The 20,491-nt window shown below is 45.5% G+C and overlaps 3 protein-coding genes across 3 annotated transcripts; 2 read left to right on the top strand and 1 right to left on the bottom strand.

Moving 5' to 3' along the window:
• The first annotated feature begins 534 nt into the window (after window positions 1-534).
• Window positions 535-3,323, top strand: LOC117845719 (pectinesterase). The gene is made up of 2 exons (XM_034726787.2): window positions 535-1,857; window positions 2,443-3,323. The coding sequence occupies exons 1-2, from the start codon at window positions 873-875 to the stop codon at window positions 3,192-3,194; spliced, it is 1,737 nt and encodes a 578-aa protein (XP_034582678.1). The 5' UTR covers window positions 535-872; the 3' UTR covers window positions 3,195-3,323.
• Window positions 3,324-4,493: 1,170 nt separating this feature from the next.
• LOC140221598 (uncharacterized) lies at window positions 4,494-6,950 on the bottom strand. Its single transcript, XM_072291348.1, has 3 exons — window positions 6,142-6,950; window positions 5,456-6,051; window positions 4,494-5,323 (listed from the first exon to the last, which is right to left on the bottom strand). Exons 1-3 carry the CDS (start codon window positions 6,948-6,950, stop codon window positions 4,494-4,496), a joined length of 2,235 nt encoding a protein of 744 aa, XP_072147449.1.
• A 7,126-nt stretch (window positions 6,951-14,076) lies between these two features.
• On the top strand, window positions 14,077-19,758 carry LOC117846811 (uncharacterized). Its single transcript, XM_034727904.2, has 3 exons — window positions 14,077-14,567; window positions 16,660-16,861; window positions 19,331-19,758. The coding sequence occupies exons 1-3, from the start codon at window positions 14,117-14,119 to the stop codon at window positions 19,491-19,493; spliced, it is 816 nt and encodes a 271-aa protein (XP_034583795.1). The 5' UTR covers window positions 14,077-14,116; the 3' UTR covers window positions 19,494-19,758.
• Window positions 19,759-20,491: the final 733 nt, after the last annotated feature.

Genomic DNA, 20,491 nt, shown 5'->3' with positions numbered 1-20,491 from the left:
TGTTTGGATACCTACTTCTAAACTTCAAGTACATGTCACATCGAATGTTTGGATACTAATTAGGAGTATTAAATATAGTCTAATTACAAAACTAATTGCACAGATGGAGTCTAATTCGCGAGACGAATCTATTAAGCCTAATTAGTCCATGATTTGACAATGTGGTGCTACAGTGAACATTTGCTAATGATGGATTAATTAGCCTTAATAGATTCGTCTCGCGAATTAGACTCCATCTGTGCAACTAGTTTTGTAATTAGCTCATATTTAGTCCTCCTAATTAGCATCCGAATATCCGATATGACCCTGCTAAAATTTAGCACCTCGTATCCAAACACACAAGATTTGAAGATGCTGTGCAATGCAGCAGCAGCTGCTGATTTCACTGCCTAGCTCCCACAGCACCGAGGCAACACGTGGGCGTTGGGCAAGCAGAGCTGAGCCTGAGCAGGAACCATCGGTCACTCGGGGCCCATACGACTACTTGCAGCGAAACAGCTAACGCCACCGGGGTCCATGTCCTTGGAAGCGCCCGGGAATCTACACACAGGAAGGTTCCGACGTGCTGGAACTGGAACCCATGACCATGAGCGAGCTGCGCGCGGCCGACGATCTGCCGATCCGCCGAGCCCCCCCGACTCGTGAATGCCAGCAGCAGAGCGCGCGCCCGGCGCGGTTTCCGCGAGAGGCAAGCTCCAGCTCGGCCCAAGCCCATCCTTCACTCGCGCCATCCACCCTGCCGCCGCCTAGCATCCTCCTATAAACGGACGCCTCCCTGTAACCGAAGAGAAAAGCTGACTTCACACTCCTCCACTGCCCCGACTGCCCGCGCATTGACCACTACCTCCCGCTCTCTGCTCCGATCAGGAGCCATGGACCACCGCCGCGCCGGCTCGCCCCTCCTCCTCCTCGCTCTCCTGCTCCCCTCCTGCTTCCTCGTCGCGCTCCTCCTCGCCGGCTGCGGCAGCGTCGCGCACGCGGCCCCGCGCCCGGTGTTCGCATTCCCGGCCGCCGCGAAGGTACAGGCGTCGTCGCGCTCGCACCCGCGCCACGAGCGCCTGCGCGTCGCGCTCGACGCCGCCGCCGCGCGCGTGGGCCAGGCGCTCGCGGCGATGGTCGCCGCCGCCGCCGTGGACCCGGCATCCTCTGACGACGCCCCCGCCTCCACGAGGACGCCGCTCGCGGCCGCGGCGCGCGAGGACTGCGCGGAGCTGCTGGAGGAGGCCCTCGCGCTCCTGGCCGGCGCGGGGGCCGCCGCGCGCGACGACGCGCTCACGTGGCTCTCCGCCGCGCTCACCAACCACGACACCTGCGCCGACGGCCTCGCGGAGGCCGGCGCCGTCGCCCCGGGCTGCGGCGCGCCCCACCACGCGCACGCGCACCTCGCCGCCGCCCGCGCCGCGGTCCGCGACAGCCTCGCCATGTACGACGCGTCAACCGCGGTTGACACCGCCGCGACAAGGACCGCCAGGCCCGGGACAACCGAGGACGGCTGCCACTGCAACAACGAGACGAGACGGGAGGGCGTGTGCGGGTTCCCCCGGTGGCTGCCGGCGAGGGACCGGCGGCTCCTTCTGACTCCCGCGGCGTCGCTGGCGGCCAGCGCCGATATCGTGGTGGCCAAGGACGGCACGGGAACGCACGCCACCATCACGGACGCCGTGAAGGCGGCGCCTGAGTGCAGCGAGCGCCGGACGGTGATACTCGTCAAGGCGGGGCGGTACGAGGAGAACGTCAAGGTGGGGATGAGGAAGACCAACCTGGTGTTCGTCGGCGACGGCAAGGGCGTCACCGTGGTGGCCGGAACCCGCAGCGTCGCCGACAGAAACTACACCACGTTCCGGACGGCCACCTTTGGTAAGTCGTCAGTGACACTGACGCCACGCTTACGGTCACCATTTCGTCGGTCATAATTAATCTTTCGCAAAAGCAGTGATTCCAAACTTAAACTTTTACTATCGTCTTCACTTTCATAAACAGAATTTTTTGAAAATGCAGCATGCCAAAAACTTTCTTTAGTAAGAATCAATGGTTACAGTTGCTCTGTCACAATAACGTTTATACATATGTAGAATCCCATGTGCCTCGTATATAGCACCTGCCACACCTGCCAGTAATTCCATGAACTTAGAAAGGTTGGTGAGTTTTCTCATCTGGATGAATGGCAAAATATAAGTGTCAGTAATATTCCTACTCTTTTGTACATGGGGACATGGTATAGCAGGCTTGGGGCAGTGGGGGACTTTAACTGTTGCGCTACGCGTTACCGATGGCCCGGCTGAGGTGGGGTGGCCGGCACTTGGCTGCCGCGCAGGCCGCAGCGCATGTCACGTCGCGCTCGCTCTGCAAACTCTGCCACTCGTTTCACGTCTTTTACGTTTGTCTTGGTACAAGAACCGCGCCTGCCATGACATAACCTTCTCGCCACCTTGTTCGTTGCAGCGGCGTCGGGGTTCGGGTTCATGATGCGCGACATGACGGTGGAGAACGCGTCGGGCCCGGCGCGGCACCAGGCGGTGGCGCTGCGGGTGAGCGCCGACCGCGCTGTCGTCCACCGCTGCGCCGTCGCCGGGTACCAGGACACGCTGTACGCGCACTCGAACCGCCAGTTCTACCGCGACTGCGACGTCTACGGCACCGTCGACGCCGTCTTCGGCAACGCCGCCGCCGTGCTCCAGCGCTGCACCCTCTGGGCGCGGGCGCCGCTGTCGAGCCAAAAGAACACCGTCACCGCGCAGAACCGGAACGAGTCGTGCCAGCGCACCGGCATCGTCCTCCACGCCTGCCGCCTCCTGCCCGCACCGGACCTCCTCGCGGCGCCATCGCCATCGCCGGCGCTCTCGCCATCACCGGCGCCGGCGCAGGAGCAGGAGCAGCGCGCGGCGACGTACCTGGGCCGGCCGTGGAGGCCGTACTCGAGGGTGGTAGTGATGATGTCGTACATCGGCGCGCACGTGGCGCCGCGGGGGTGGCTGGAGTGGAACGCCAGCGCCTACGCGCTGGACACGCTCTACTACGGCGAGTACATGAACTACGGGCCCGGCGCCGGGGTGGCCGGCCGCGTGCGGTGGCCCGGGCACCGCGTCATCAACGACACCGAGGAGGCGGAGAGGTTCACGGTGGCGCGGTTCATCGCCGGCGCGTCGTGGCTGCCGGCCACCGGTGTCTCGTTCGTCCCCGGGCTCTCGCTGTAGACGAACACTGAACAGCTAGCTGCGTCTTGAATGTCTAACGAGCGGGTGTGGAATGATTGGGGAGTGCACTTAGGGGCTGTAGTACAAAATTAAAGGAGTTGTGAAATAATTTAAGCCATTTTGCCGTGAGACTTGAGATGTTTGCTGTTGCTAGCAACATATTTGCAGCACTAACACTTCCTCCGGCACAACCTGCTCGAGTTCTTGCAACCGCCTCATCTCCTGGAACTGCAGCGTATAGTATAGCCCAAACGGTCCATGCAGTCAAGTTGAGTATCGGAATAACTTTCACAAAACACAAATAACTTTACAGTGTAAACTAAATGAACATGTAATTATTGTAGTTTATGAAAAATTCAGACAAATCCAGCGTATTCTTAATAGGCTGTGCTTCCATCGCCACTACGGATGGATATAGATGTATGGAATGAATTATCCGTATTCGTATCCGCCTAAAATGTCAATATAGATATCCGTGTTCATATTCAATTTTAATATGAATGTCAAATGGATATATCCGAATTCAATTTCAATATTGTTCTCTATCCGATTAAAGATTCGTATTCGATAAAAATGTGAAATATCCGATACTATCTGTATGCGCGAAGAGTAAAGTACCCCATGAAATCATCTAAAACTCATTTCTATGACTAATTACTAATGATAAATGATGTTAATTTTAATATTACTAATAAAATAATTGTGTACACCATTTCAAGTATTAAAAAGTTATCTATTTGACAAATGACTAATTATGTTAGTCTAATATTACTAGTGATATATAGTGAATAATGATAATGTTTAATTAATTCTAATGTGGCAAATCATATTAATTTTAAATACATTACCATATTTTATTTAATGAATAAATTATATTTATATGTATTAATATACTTATGTTCTTATTAAATAATTTATATATTTATGGAATTATTTATTTAAGTGATATTAATTTGATATATATTTATTGAAATATTTCGTAATAAATATATTATTTTCAATAAGTTGTGTGTTATCCTCCTAATTTACTCCTTACTCATAGCATGATTTTTTTATCTACCATAAAACCAGTGGCGGAGCTAGGATTTTTGCGAAGGGTATGCTGAACGAAAATTTATATATGCAAACCGGTAAAATTCATTTAGCAACTCGGTACAACATCATAAAAATTGCCTCACAATTCAGTACACAACTACTAAATAGCATCATAAGTCTTAAATGAAGATAGAAATAGTTCAAATAGCACACTAATAGTTCAGAATATGCATGATATAAACTTAACCAAATAAGATTACATCATTACTTTTGGGGCCTACGCTTTCTAATAGACATAAAAGTCTTGATTACATCATCTTCATCTACTTCATCCAAAATGTCTTTTTCAATGAACGTAACAAGGCAATCATCTAAGAGATTATCAGTCATTTTGTTTCTCCGCTTGGTTTTGACAAAATCCATTCCAGAAAATGCCCTCTCAACACTTGCCGTCGCCACCGGTAGAATCAATACCAATTTGATAAGCAAATAAACCAAATCATAAACTTTGTGCCTATTTGTTTCCACTAGCTTAACTGAGAGGTCAACAAGGTTTTCCAGACCACTGAATCTATCATCTTGTCTCATGACATCAATATAGGTATCAAGTTGCAATCCAAGCTTTAGCAATTCGGAGCCAAATATGTCCTTAGGATAGAATTCAGCAAGTCGGCATACCTTCTGTGCATCAAATGATGCAAATGAATTGGATGGGTTGAGGGCAGACATACAAGAAAGTAACTCCATATTAACCTCATCAAACCGATTATCAAGCTCTTGACTGATTTTATCAATAACCCCGATGTATACCTCTCTTCTGAAGTGATCATCATTTATTTGGTCTTGGACAAACCTTCTTGATCTTCCATAAGGCACATAATTAGCCTCCATATCAGGAACTCCGACACCATGTTTATTGCAAAACAAAGTGACCTTTTGAAGGAATTGATCCCATCCATTAGACCTCAAGTGTTGCATTCTGTTTTTTTGCCACATTAATAAGTTGGATTGCATGAATAATATCTTGATCCCTCCTTTGCAAACACTCAGATAATTCATTTGTATATCCAAGAATAACAAGCAGTAAGTGTGCACTGAACACAAAATCAAAAGACTCAAATGCTCCAACCATAAAATGAATTTTTGTCCAATCACTCTTATGTGTTGTATCCTGTCCAAGAGCGATGAGTACATCACGGATTAGGGATACATAGCAACGATATTGCATATAGTTTTGTAATGAGAGCCCCATCGAGTCTCACCAGGCCTAGCCAACCCCGTCTCTTGATTCAATCCTGTCCCAATATTGAGTTCCCCACATTCAAGTGCTTTCGTGATACTCTCAAGTCTAGCATTTCGAAGCATCCCATGACGCTTACATGAAACTCCAACAATATTTAGCAAGAGAGACACTTGGTCCAAGAACCATACACAATCAGTATTGTCCTTAGCAACGGCAACAAGTACTAGTTGGAGTTGATGTGCAAAATAATGGACATAATAAGCAGAAGGTGACTCTTGCATGATCAATGTTTTTAGCCCTTTAATATCTCCTTTCATATTGCTAGCCCCATCATAGCCTTGACCACGGATGCTAGTTACAGTCAAACCATGACTAACAAGTACAGCTTCAATTGCTTCCTTAAGTGATAACGAGGTAGTATCATCTACATGAACTACTCCAATAAAGTGCTCACATGGTCTTCCCAATTTATTAACAAAACGTAAGCAAAGGGCTAGTTGTTCTTTATGTGATACATCACTAGATTCATCAGCTAAGATAGCAAAGTGATCTTCACCAATCTCTTCAATTATTTTCTTTCTAGTCTCTATGGCGAAACATGAAATAATTTGTTTCTGGATCATTGGGCTAGTTAATGAGCAATTACCTGGAGCATTGTTCAACACAAACTTGTTCACTTCTTCACTATTTGTTGCAAGAAATTTCAACAATTCTATAAAGTTGCCTTTGTTGCTAGACTCTTCACTTTCATCATGTCCACGGAAAGCCAACCCTTGATGCAAAAGAAACTTGATACATCTTAGCGAATAAGTCAATCTGATCTTGTAATGCTTTATTTCTTCATCACTCCACTTCTCAATTTTATTATCAATTGCTGCATTAGGATTCATATAGCCAATGTACTTCTCTTGAGCTTCCTTGTGTGCCTTAGATTTATGATGCTTCAAAAGTGAAGTATCTCCTACATTCCAATTTCTCCATCCATCTACAATAAATGCATCTATTCCTTTACCCTTGTATTTTTTGTTTTTGAACAAATAGCACACAAAGAAAAACACGGAATCCTTCTTGATGCTATATTCAACCCAATCATATTTGGCAAACCATATACATGTGAAATTACGATCTCTATCTCCAATTTTCCTTTTTGGAAACTCATGAGCATAAGGACGGAATGGCCCTCTAAGAATGTATGCTTTCCTGACTGCATCCTGATCATTAGTATGATAATTTGAAATGGGCAACCTTTTACCTGGATCATGTGGAAGGCGATCAACATCGTAACCTGAAGGATTTGGTTCTACAGCAGCAGCAATCACATCTTCAGTTGCTTCTGTTACGGAAGGATCAACAATTTCTTCAATGATCGTAATCTCCTCTTCCACTTGATTTTGCTCTTCCACAACAGGAGTTGAACAAGCACGTTTCTTTGTAGCTTGTTTCTGAAACATAGAAGCAATGTCTCCATCTCTCTTCATAGTTCACAAATCCTACAAAGCACAAAGGACATACTGTATAAGTATAATCAACTAATTCATCCTTATTTCCTAATTCTCAGTTCTCACTGCCTACAAAAGTACACCTACACAGCTTACAACAACATCAATTGAACTAATTTGAGGATAAATTGAACAACAACTAACAGTTAGGGTTAGAGATTTAGGGGAAAATTTCTTCAGTGGCAGTACCTTTGCTTCAGCAGGGAGATGGAGGGGATGCCGGGCGATGCGACGCACGAGAGGGACTGAGGGAGGGCCGGACTCCGGAGGGGATAGCCAGAGCCGGACAGGGCGCCGGCGCGGGGCCGCAGGTGCGCGGAGGGTGCTGGGTCGCTAGTGGCGGGCGCCCTGGCCTGGCAGCCGGGGAGGCCGGCCGGGCAGCCGGCGGCCGGTGACGGCGGGGGCTGCGCCTGGGCGCCTGGGTGGCTGGCCGGCTGGGCCCTGCACCGCTGCGCAGCGTGCGCACGCCGCTCGCCCGCTCGGTCGGCGTCCGCAACGCGTCACGCGCAGTGCTGGCTTCTGTCTCGCGATGGGAATGGGATACGGCAATGGGTTTTTTTTTTAACAGATGGATAGCTTTGTTGGGCTGGGCTGCTTGGGGTATGCCGTGCCATACCCGGACAGCCCATTAGCTCCGCCCGTGCATAAAACCATCGATAAAACAAATTGATACTCGATATGATTCGTATTTGTATCCGAATTTGAATTAAAACATATTCCATCTGAATCCATCTCTAATCGCCACCTGTGAAGTGTGAACCTCGGATATGCATGCGGCGGTGCCATGGCCTTGTGTCAGCAGTGCTGACGACGACGATTCCAGAGAACAAGCCGCTGGTCAGAAGATTCAGAAGCTGCAGTTGGGCCGCATCGAGGCAACCAAAACGTCGGCCCAACTGCAGGATCGTCCGCCGTTAGCGAATGGGTTTGAGCGGCCCAGGAGTGATTGATTATTCCGATTCATCATCCTATGTCCTGCTACTTGTCCAAATACGTACGCTGCACATTGTTAAATACTTAAATCACTTCTTAAAAAATCAAATCACAAAAAATCATCAATTTTTTGCACTCTTGTTGTGAGTGCGGTGCCTTAACTAACTTCTAATTATGTTTCTCATCGTTACCCTTGTCACTGAACTCTTGGTTTCTTTAGTAAGCTGCTACTGAGAGAAAAGGATTGCTACAGCCTACAGACAGGTGGGCAAAACACTAGCACTATGGATGTTAGTCTAGTCGGTAGTGCTGATATCTCAGATTGTGTTTTTAATAATGTTTTTACTTTAGCAGAAGCAATGGTACAGCATTGTCTCTGATTTTTTTACTGTGATCTAAGGCTTCGAATGTAGCATCTAACACGGTGGATTAAGTCAATACTGAAGTCACGTTACAGCCAAATGATATACTGCTTGATGGCTTTTAGTAATTCCTACAACTGGAAGCCACTGCTCTGCACTTTCTGTCATCATCTTATCTTGCTGAAGAATACTAAAGTTTCCCCGGTGTCATCCTCTGTTGAAGAACATAATGCCCAATTGAAACAAATGTGAATGTTCTTTGTATTGGTACTGCTGCTGGTCTACAAAGTAAGGAGTTGCAAAGATATCCAAGAAGTTGTACGGAAGGATGGAAGAAGGTTCATCACACGACGCCAACAAGGTGTAGGATTAAGATGCCAGCCCCAGTAATCAGGAAGAATGAGGTCGAGTACAAACAATGGCTAAACTAATCTAACTGCAAAATTTGTCCATCTTCCGTAAGGCCGACGGAGCAACTGCTCCAGCGGCCGCAAGGTGGTTTCGGCCCTCGCGTCCCCTGGAAACAAATTTTCTTTATGACCTAACGGGATTATAAATCGCATCATAGAATAAACGGAAACATAATGCAAAACGGGGATAAACAAACGCACAAGCTGGACTTAAAGCATCGCTAGCATAAACCAAACCGTCATTCTAACAAGGGAAGTGAGTGCATTCTAGTGCATCGTTCGCGGCTGTAAAAACTGTGGCAGTCTAACAAAAGTCTCAACAAGTGAAATACAGCATCCGACACATGCTGAATCACTCAACTCTGAGTATTCAACTCACATATTGCAGTTCTGTTTGAAATTGCTAGAAGTATTTAGTAATCCAAACTACTGGAAGCCATGAACAAACACTTTTTGAGTCCTCCATAGCTTGTATTGCTGAAGAATGTCCCCATGTCGCCCTCCATCTAAAGCGCCGTGCGCCTAGCGGTGCACACAAAAATAGTCGAAAAATTAGACTACTTTATATACAGATTTATAGCATTTCTCTATTTTATTTAGCTTCAAGAGAAAAATAATACTACAATATTTTAGATCAAGTAGAACATTATCAATAAATTTTTTTGCTGTGGTATTTTGCCGAGCTTTCATTAGCTTCTATCCATTCCTCCCTTTCAATTTCAATCTTAATTTCCAAATGTAGCATTTTTCACACATGCAGCATCCTATCGCCACCATAACCATTAGATATTTGCAATACACCTAAACAAACTATAACTTTGTTAGGTAAATATGGAGGCTGCACATATGAAAACTTGCTCAAGTGGCATATTTTATCATGCCAGCAAGATGGTGACTACCTGCTAGGAGCCAACTAGTCAGCTAAGTCCCTGAAGTGAAGACAATATGGGAAACAGTAAGAATTTCCAGCCATGGTTCAGGATCACAGCTGAAAGAAGGGAAAAACTGCAATCTACAACAAACTAAGAGAAGGTTGATTTGGGTTTGGTCTTACAATATTTACCTGCTGCTAACAGCAGAAGCAATGTTCTAAATAATAACATTATCTGCAAAGTACTTCGAGTAAAACTCTTCAGTTAATATAAAAAAACGGATTTTAGTATTTATAACTCATCTTATGACAAGCAATGAAACTGTTCGTTGTTCCTACTTCCACTTAACCACATACCCTTTAGTTTTGCTTTACAGCATAGAACCAAGTTTCTTTTCGATAAAGTAATACAGTTGCTTCGACCATATGCATATATATATATATATATGATAGATCTATTTATTCACATAGTGCCTGCAGCTTAATTATGAAGTCGACGATACAAAGCTTGTACAGAACAAAATGACCTAAGGAATAAATTAAAGTTGCTCCAGTGGCATATTTTAACTAAGATAAATATGGAGGCTGCACATATGAAAAGTTGCTCTAGTGGCATATTTTATCATACCAAGAAGAAGGTGACTACACGCTAGGAGCAAACTAAGAGAAGGTTGATTTGACATTTCTTACAATATTTACCTGCTGCTAACAGCAAAAGTAATGTTATCTGCCAACTGTTTTACTGTAACAACATGGCCATTCACTGATCTGACCAATCAAATGAAGTAATAGTTCCTCCAATAGATGTATTCATTCACATAGTGCCTGTGCTTAGTTATGATGTCGACAATATGAAGCTCATATGCAACAAAATGGACTGAGGAGTAAATCTTGTGCCTAAACAACAATTGTACCACACCTGGTGATAAATGGTGAACAACAAACATATGTCGTGGGGCAACACTAGTGCAGCCATGCTAATTCTTCCTTTAATATTAGATTATATCGTGTGCCAATAAGAACTACAATTTTCAACTAGATAATAGCATAAGCAAATAGTTAAATATCACTGACCAGATATGAGATTAACACATTGACCAGATATGAGATTAATGCGTTGCATAATGTAAAATACTTAACCAAAAAGTACAGTACTAAACAGGTCAACCAAATACAAACCTCACAGGATCATTCCTTCAGTACAGGGAAGATGGGAGGCCAAGACATCATATAGGGACGGATCCAACATCCATCTGAATCGTAGTATTCATTCTTCTCATACACATTACGGAGTGCCCTGCTCCTAACATCCAAGTAGAGTATACACTGACCCATATCCAAGAACGCAAACTCAGCATTGTCCCCCACCGCCTTTATGCAAACAGCAGTAGTATGCCCATCCTCATGCAATTCGTCACCCCCAGATTAGCACACATATCACGCAGAAAAATGGTATCAACCAGCGACCGATCTCCCATGCTGCCATTGGTTCCCCTGAGGAGCCAGATGGAACGCTGGAGCTCCTTTAGATGAACAAGATAAACCCCAGAATCATTGGCCCGTGACAGCACCGTATTTCCTTTGTTTAAAACCCCATCTAGGAGGTCGATTGTGGGGTAACTTGATGATGTCAAATCCAACACGAGAATGCTGGTCCTGGTGGCTGCCACATAGAACTTGTCTTCAACAATCAGATTGTTTGGTGACCGTGGTGCGAAGCAATTAAGCTGTGTTCTTGCTGAAAAAAGCATGTGCCAGACGTTGTCTTGCAACTAATATACGTACACAGATCCCCTGTTGTTCATTATGAACTCCATTGTGAACCAGAAGTACGACAGCCCATACCCAGATTCTTAGATCACTGGTCATGGCCAGTGAGCCCTCATGAGAAATCATTGGTAGGTCCGGGACAGTGACCAGACCCCTGGCAGTGGAGCGGAGTGTGCACTCCGCGGGTGAACTTGTACTCTGCAGGGTGATATAAACTGATGAAGACTCTGCCATTCCGGCAGTCCACGGTGCGCAGTGTTGGGCCTTCGTAGCCGTTCAAGTTGAAGCACCCGCGGCGGCTACGCCATAAAACATTTGTACCGGCAGCTAAAATGCATCTGTACTGGCGAAGTATTTGACATCCGCTAGTGTGCCTAAGCCAGCACAGATGAGAATTTACGCTGGCGGGAGCTGACCGCCAGCACACATCGAATTTATGTTGGCGCCCTTTACATAACCACCAACACAGTTGATTTTTTGATTTAAAAAAAAAGCATGCACGGCAGCCTATGGCCATCCGTAGGGCCCACAAAAAAAAAAGCTGCGACTGCCCCTACCGCTTGCAGGCCGCCGGAGCCCCAGCTCCAATGGGCGCGCCGCGCGGTCGCCGCTCCTATCGTCCGCCGCCGCCGTGCCCAGTCAGCCGTTGGGGCCTATCGCCACTGCGCCCGGGGCCTGTCGCCGCCGCGCCGGATCGCCCGTAGGCCACTCCTGCCGCGCCCGGTCAGCCGCCGCCCTCCGCTCCCGCACTCACTACTGGAGATAAGAGGGAGAGAGACAAATGTGAGGGCGGAAGAGCAGGGAAAGAGATAAAATGAGCGGGAGCTGGAAGATTTTTGGAGAGGTGGCTCTGCTCGAACGTGCCACATGTTGGCTCCCGCTTAGTGCTGGCGGGCGATGTGTCTGTGCTGATGGATGTGACATTATCGTCCGCCAGGACAAATCTATCTATATATATATAAATTTTTATATAATTAAATTAGTTTAAAAGTTATTGAATTTTCTACAACAGAATATATATATATATATATAGTATTATACATGTAAAATTATATTAGGATATATATGATATTTGTTTTTTAAGTTAGTTGACAAGCTTAAAGTGTGACTTAAGTTCTATGAAACATTGTTAGTGAAGTATACATTTGTGAATAACGTAGAGTCTAATTTTTGTAGACTCACAAAATGACTCCCTGCCAATTTATATAATTTTCGGACCATATTTTCATATTATTAGAATTTTTTTCACCTAAAGTTGTAATAGAAGTGATAAATACATTAACAAACTTGTGAAATTTCACATGTACTTTCATGATTAGAGCTAAAATGGAACATATTTCCTTATTGTCATTTTTATGCAATTTTTTAATCTTATTTGTAAAAACATTAGTTCAAATATCAATTAATTTCAATAAACGTGGTTATAATCGTTTAAATCATTAGAAAATTGCAAATCACTTCTAGAAATTTTGAAACTCCTACACAATTGCATATATTTAGTCTAATACATGTTAAAAATATATTGGGATATGTACGATTAAGTTTTTGGCTAGTTAGAAACTTTTAGCCCTCCTCATCAATATAAATTGAAATGCATTTTGCTGACGGGTGACATAAGCACCCGCCAACACAAATGCATTTGTGCTGACGAGTGGGCTGGCCACTGCACCTTTTGTGTTGGCGGGTGGCATTCAGGCCCGCCAACACTCAAAAATCAAGGTGCCAGCACAAATCGTTTCTGCGCGTAGTGATGGAGGTGAGCTTTGGAGGCTGAGGCAGCATTGGAACGACGTCGGCCAACCGCCTCTGGTGGTGGGACAAGCTGGTAAGGTAGAATCCGAGGAAGCGGGGTGGGTTGAGATCGATGAAGCGGCGGAGGAAGGTGGGGTCGGAGGCGTGATGGAGCCAGCACTTGGAGACGACGACGGCACGAATGAGGTAGGTGGAGGATCTCGCGCTGGAGGTTGTCATCGCTGAGCACCACCTCGATCGCGGCTGCGGATGCCGCCGCCGGCAGCAGCGGCGGCGGGCGGGAGGGCCCCGTCCTCTCCACTGCAGCATTCGTTGCGGACACGCGGCGCGGGTCAGAGAGTGGGATCAGGGCGGTGAGTCTTGGAAAGGAGAGCTGCAATTGAGGAAGAGGAACTAGGGTTTAGGTGGATGACGGTGGATCTTGAACCAAATTGGGTGAGAAACGGGAACGTCCCCTCGATCCTAGCTTCCATGGCGGCGAGGTGAGGAAGGATTGAAGAGGGGGAACTTTTGGCTAAATGAACATGTTCAAGGAGCAACTTTTTGGGCTGACATTCTTGCTGATGTGGCGTACCAATTCTCATTCTCTCATGCATATTACCCAGTTGCCATTACATAATTTTCGGTTCACAAAATAACCTCAACATGTTAACCTGGAATGAGCAAACTTAATCTGGAAGTGATGATTTGGACCTACACACTAGAACAGAAATATATGCAACCAACGCGCTAGCTAGAACTGAAGCACCGATTGCGAAATGCCAAAATCCAACATGCATCTGCCTCCTTCGCCGTTCTCGCTAGCTGGCCACTTGCCATGGCAGCTCAGCATTAATGTGCGTTTTGCGTAAATGGGCCGTTTGCACGAAGCGTAAATGGGCCGTGTCACGAAAGCCCGACCCAGCCCAACTCCCAGTGCTTGGTTCGATTGTGATAAGCATCGGACGGCTGAGATTCGCTCTGCCGTGACGGTACGACGAAGATAAGTGACTGACACTGGTCAGCCTGGCCAAGCGAAAAGAGAGAGAGAAAAAAAAGAACAGCGAAATGCCACTCCTGCTCCTACCGCCAACGGTGTGCGCCACCGGAGCAGCGGCAGCGCCGGCGTCGTCGGCCGCGTTCTCGCGGCCTCCGCCGTCTTCAAGGCTCCGCTGCTCCCATCTCCCCTTCGCGTTCCCGCGCCTGAGGAAATACGGGCGCCGCCACCGCGAGCCCGTGGCTGCCCCCACCTCCGATGACAACGACGAGGAGGAGACGGAGGCGGAGGACGGAGACTACGACGACGACGACGAGGAGGAGATAGAGATGGCGGTAGACGAGGAGGAGTTCCTGGCGACGCGGCCCAAGCCGATGGGGTTTGGCGAGGGGAAGACATACTCCACCGACATTGAGGAGCAGCTTCTCCGGGAGATGGGCCTCGGCGGGGCGCGGAGCAGAGGCGATGCGACCTCGGCTAAGCGCCGGGAGGGGAACGGTTCCGCCAAAGAAACAAACTCAGGTTAGTTCCCTGCTCTCCTATCGCTGTATATTGCTTTCTCCTTCCTTATCATTACGAGAGCAGGCAGTCAGATAATGCAGTAGTTGGAAAGGCTCAGTTTCTCCACATCTTCAGAGGTCACAAGAATATGAAGTTGCTTCATTTGAAATGCTAGCACGATGCAGAAGAAGATCCGCTGTGAGCAAATGAATTACGAAAATAGAAATGTAGCCTTGCAGCATCCTGCAATGTGCGAAATTAGATGACATCGTCAGGAAAAAGCTCTAATGCCCTTAATCACTATCACTGTACCTTATGGAAGGTAACACCTTGATACAAATAGCCCTTCAACTAGTTTATGCCCCAAATGATGTTTCGGATTACAATTAAAAAGAAAAAAAAACATTCACGCAGACATGCTCGGTTGAGGAATCTGTTTTCTTCAGTGCAAAAGTAATAGTGCGATGAGCTAAACAAATACTATTGAATTCAATGATGTTAGAGCCAATGCTAAAAATATTTTTTCCCCAATTTTTCAAAGGCTTTTACGGATGTGTTCAAGCTACATCAAGGATGGCCCATGGCTTGCACACTAGTTTTAAAATGGACAATTCTTAATTTGCCATTTCAAATCTCTCCAATTCAAGAAATACCATCACAAAGGACCTAATCCGAAATATGCAATCCATGGTGCAAACAAGCTGCGACAGAAGCTTGTAAAGTCCCTTTTACTCCTTTCTTCTTCCTTCATTCGTTTGCCTTTTTTTCTCCCGTCATCTTCAATTTCTGACTTGAATTGATTTTGTGGCACTTGACCTTTTGGTTTCTTTTGGTTGCCTTTTATGGATTTAGTCAAACAAGAGGTTTCATTTGATTCCAAGACATCGGATCCAGTTGGTTGGGTTCCTTTAGTTGCCTCAATGTCAGATTGCTTGTACAGTTTGGAAGCATGGGGCAAGGAGATGAAGCACCTACGTGCTGGCCGAGAAGTATGCCGGCAGTGCGGCAGCCATGGTGAGCTTGTCCATGAACTGCTAGCTCTTGCTCCTCGACGACTTGGAAACCCACGGCACCATGTCGCGTCACCGCCAGGGTGAGAGACACAACAGCAGAGAGGGAGCTCACCATGTCTCGTTCACCGTGCTTCTTATGGGAGTAGAGTGAGATGGGCGGTATTGTATTGCTCTGTTCTTTTGAGGAGGATAGATATAACTACACAAGAATAGAGGCAGAGCTAGAAGCCTAGAATGACCGGATGTACAAGATGAGGGTAATATTGATATATTTCGGATTAGTTCTTTTGCGATGGCGTTTTTCTGATTAGAGACATTTGCAGTGGCGAATAAAATATTATTCCTTTAAAATGAAGAACACATGTTCTCTTTTTCAGGCTCAACAGCATACATGGATGCACGTTGCCAGTCCACTTGACCAGGAAATGCATCTAATCTGTTGTATACTCTATAGACAGAAAAATTGTGTGGACAATAAATGTGCTATGAACAATAGGACTAACTTCTCATCAAAAGCTGGCAGTACTGGTAGACTGGAAATAAATGAAATCATATACATTTAATAATCATTTTCAAGTAACAAAGGTACCGTTAAAGTAATTAAATTGAATATGAGGTAGACAAAGCAATGGCCGTACACTTTGCATGAAAGTGCTTAAACAGTAGCTGAGAAATGTTCAGATTCTACAAACAGTAAGCTGATAATTAGAATTTCGTCACTCCTCCCAACACTAATTAAAACCATCACACAAACATGATCTTTGTAAGTCTTTCTTTCTACCCCAAATCCAGTCCCTAATGTAATGACAGAAATGTATCAAGAAATTGCTGTGTGAAGTTTAATTAAGCCACAGTGAATATTGATCCATGTAAATTGTCTTCTTGTTTCAGCTGAAGAATATATAGAGATAAAATGTTTTTTTTGCTATTATTGTTATTCATGCATAGCCTTCATGCTGTCGGTAGCTGAACTACCTCAGCATTACCTATGGAGATTGTTTGAAATTTACATCACGTCATTTAGCTACTGCAGTAGCTTGAAGGAGCTATTATTGATCATAAACTTTGTTTTTTTATTCATTTTCCATGCTTCATCGCAGATCTTAATGACAAAGGTGTTCAAGTTCGTGTTTGGAACCTCCCAAAAAAGAAAAACATACACAAGGACCTGAAGCAAGCCTTTAAAGGGTTTCCTGGTCTTTTATCTATAGATCCAGCAGTTTCCGCAAATAAGAAAACCCGTGATCCTATCTGTAAGGGTTTTGCATATCTTAAGCTGGAGTCTGCAGATGCTGCAACCAGGTAATTTACTCTTATTAAATTATTTTGGTTTGTTTGCAGCATTCTCTGTTCTTTCCCATTTATTGTCACTATTCCCTACTTTATTGCTTTGTTTCTAAAGGCCTGTTTGCTTCAGCTTATAAGCCGGCTGAAAAGCTGAAACGGCTGATTTATTGTGAGAGGAAAACACTGTTTGATGGCTGATAAGCCAGCTGAATAAGCTGAAGCGAACAGGCCGCATCCATGAAATAATACTGTTAGCTTGTTTTTGGATCTTGTAAATATAGTGTTTAGTCTGACACATGTCATGTGGGGTTCTTGTCACATCAGTGCATAGAGTTTCTTGAATTACACATCTCAAATTACATCCTTCATTGCTTCTCCTCAACATTTCCTTACATCTGTGCCATCCTTGGCTTCTCGAAATCACTCCACTGAGTCAAACTGCTTGCTTTAGCATGCATGAGAACCTTACGGATTCGACTAGGTACTGTGCATCTATTATATTGTTTTTTATTTTCATTTTTGAAAGGAAAAAGTCTACATAACCCCCCAACGTATTAAGGGTTGGTCACATCACCCCCTCAACTATAAAACCAGATGTTTAACCACCTGAACTGCGCAAAACCATTTAAATGACCCCCCGAGGTGGTTTTGCGTAGTGGTTTTGCCACCTTGTCATGCTGAGGTGGACCAAGATGCTGACACGTGGGCTCCACTTGTAAGTTGGCACGTCAGGATCCTCTATCTTCTAATCTTCTTCTCTCCCTCTCTCCCATGGTTGCTCACCTGCTCCAGCACTCCCCTCAACCTGCCCGTCGTCCTTGAGGAGCTGGAGCTACCCGCCGACGAGGTCATCCTTGAGCAACGGGTTCGGGTGTAGGCACCATGGGTTGCTGCTGGCTTTGGTGCCGAATGTCAGGACACCCTTGCTAGGTCCGTGGAAGCCACCCGTGATGTTGCCCTGCTCCAGGCCAAGGTTCTCGCACGATAGATCTGGCAGCCGCTCCGACAACGCCTTCAGGTTGCCATCGTCATGCTCATGCCCTGTGGCCTGCGGGTCACAGCTGTCCTTTGTGTGCCTTGCTGAACCTTTGCTCGCGCACCCACTTCATCAGCTCATTCACCTTGTCCATCGGCTCTGTCGAAATCGGGGGAAGGTGAGCAAAATCAATGACGGGTCGAGCGAAATCGACATTGGGTCAAGGAAAATCGACGGTAGTGTGGGCAAGCTCGAGGCAACAGATCCGCCGCTGGACACCACGCAGAGCAGATTGAGGCCGATGACCAGTGCATGGTCGAAGTGCACAGCAACCTCGGGTCTCCAGGGAGGCGTGTGTGCGGGTGTTGGTGGAGGCGGAGAACTGCAGAATGGGGGACCTGCACTTGTCGCTCATGGCGGAGAAGAATGGAGTGGCCAACCGCCGGTGTGCGTCGTCGGAGGATAAGAACAAAAGGGGCCAGCTGTGATTTTTCTCAGAGTTGGTGAGTCATGTGGGCTGTACTGAAATAAAAAGAGTAGAATTTATGAGGATCGGTTATTGTATCGCTTACAAGCAGCGTCCACGTATCAGCTAGTCTATGTCATTATTTCAGTCCACCTCAATGTGCTAACATGGCAAAACCACTATGCAAAACCACCTCAGGGGGTTATTTAAGTGGTTTTGCGCAGTTCGGGGGGGGGGGGGTTAAACATCCGGTTTTGTAGTTGAGGGGGTGATGTGATCGACCCTTAGTACGTTGGGGGGTTACGTAGACTTTTTCCTTTTTGAAATCTTCTAGTCATCCTGCTCTTCCGTTCATCCACATGTCTGCAGACACTAATTTGCATGTGAAATGCCAATCTGACTGAAAAATGCTCGTGTTATCTTATTACATCAACCCACCATTTATAAGTACTTTGATCTATCAACTTATTCTGAAGCAATTATTGGAAGTACAATGATCTGAAGCCAAAGGCCATTGGAAAGAATACCTAACTCTTCAGAAATAGTGCATTGCTTAACCGATCAAGTGGGCATAGTAGCTTAGTTTTTCCAGAATAGCCTGTACATGTCCCTATTACACCGTCTTATTCCAAACTATTTTTCTATGTCTATGTAATACTTGAGAGCATTGATGCCTTCGTTTTTCCTCTTCCTAACTCTTCTCATATGTTCCTTTTCTCTTCAGCTATTTTGGAACACGCCTTAAAAACTCCCTATCCAATGAATTTAAAGGTTATCAGCTTCTTATTTCGGAGATATCTCTCATATTAGACTCGGCAGATCTGTTCCACAAAATCTTTTTTCCCCATTTGTTGCAGTTAACTTTTCACAGTTTACATTAATGCTTTATTCATTATGTTACAATGTGCCTTACTCTTAGATTTTGTATTACTGCACACGGATAAGTTTCTGAGAATGTATTTATAACTTGCTGTCCAATTATCTGAACACTTTTGTACCTTTTATTTTTAACCACTAAAGGCATTTACTACTTCCTCTGCAGATTCGTTGAGATATACTCTCGTAAACCTGTGCCATTTGGCAAGGTTGAGAAGCCAATCAGTTGTTGTATTGTCGATGGGAACAGCTCTGTTGAGCCTTCAAATAAAGCGTCCAATGCGACTCAACCAAGATCGAAGCTCCAAAATTTGGTGGCTGCAAGTTGAGAACACATTGATCTGTCATCCAGTAGTCATGCATATACTTCTAAAGGTCACAAGTTTGCTGAAGCTTTGGTACACAGATTAGATAGTCCCCTGTATTTGGTTAGAATTCCTTAGAAATGCATCATCGAGCAATTTTGGTGGTGTTACCCACGCTGAAACTAATTTTCATGTGAAATGCCAATCTGACTGAAAAATGTTCGTGTTATCTTATCACATCAACTCACCATTTATAAGTATTTTGATCAATCGACTTATTCAGAAGCAATTACTGGATATCTGCAAGTTTATGCATTTTCTGCGAGAACAATACATCATCACTTCTAACGGGAATGTCAAGAAATGTGAGGACAATCCTGAAACATACTGCCACTTTAACATGCGGTGACCATAAACAGCCTGTCAGCCCCCGCATCTTGAGACCACATATAGAAGGCAGCTGCTCAGATTAACACTGAATACCACCTTAAGAGCATTTAGACACTTTCTTAGTAATAACAGTAACAGCCAACAGGTCAACTAGGAACAGAAGATCCAGAGAGGGAAAAAAACCGTACAAGTAAACACGCTTGGCTTGTAATACGTGCAAAATATCTGCTGTACAGTGTACACACAAGCATCATCAAGACGGCTAAGTACTTCAAGCATTATATTGACAGCGGTGAGCAGTTCATTGATGCTCCAGCCTCTTCGTAGCATTAGTCTGATCTTTCTTTCGTAACATTGCAGTCCCTTATACTCCTGCCGTTGCACAATGTTTATCCATAGCACACAATGCGCACCAACCAATTACTTTTTTGTTTTTGACAGACACTAAAACCAAGCACTAGTTTTGAGAAAAAAAACAATATAAAATCACCCATGCCTTACGGAACTTATTTCGAGACCACGGACAAACATAGTAGAACCGGGCTAGCATAAATGGTGAATTTGTCAATGGAGGAACTTCCATAATAAGAAAAAAGGTTACGAACTCCTGAAATAAAGTTGAAGAATGCCAA

This window comes from Setaria viridis, chromosome 1 (assembly GCF_005286985.2).
Source record: "Setaria viridis chromosome 1, Setaria_viridis_v4.0, whole genome shotgun sequence".
Taxonomy (NCBI): Eukaryota; Viridiplantae; Streptophyta; class Magnoliopsida; order Poales; family Poaceae; genus Setaria; species Setaria viridis.
This window is presented reverse-complemented; position numbering and strand designations above follow the sequence as displayed.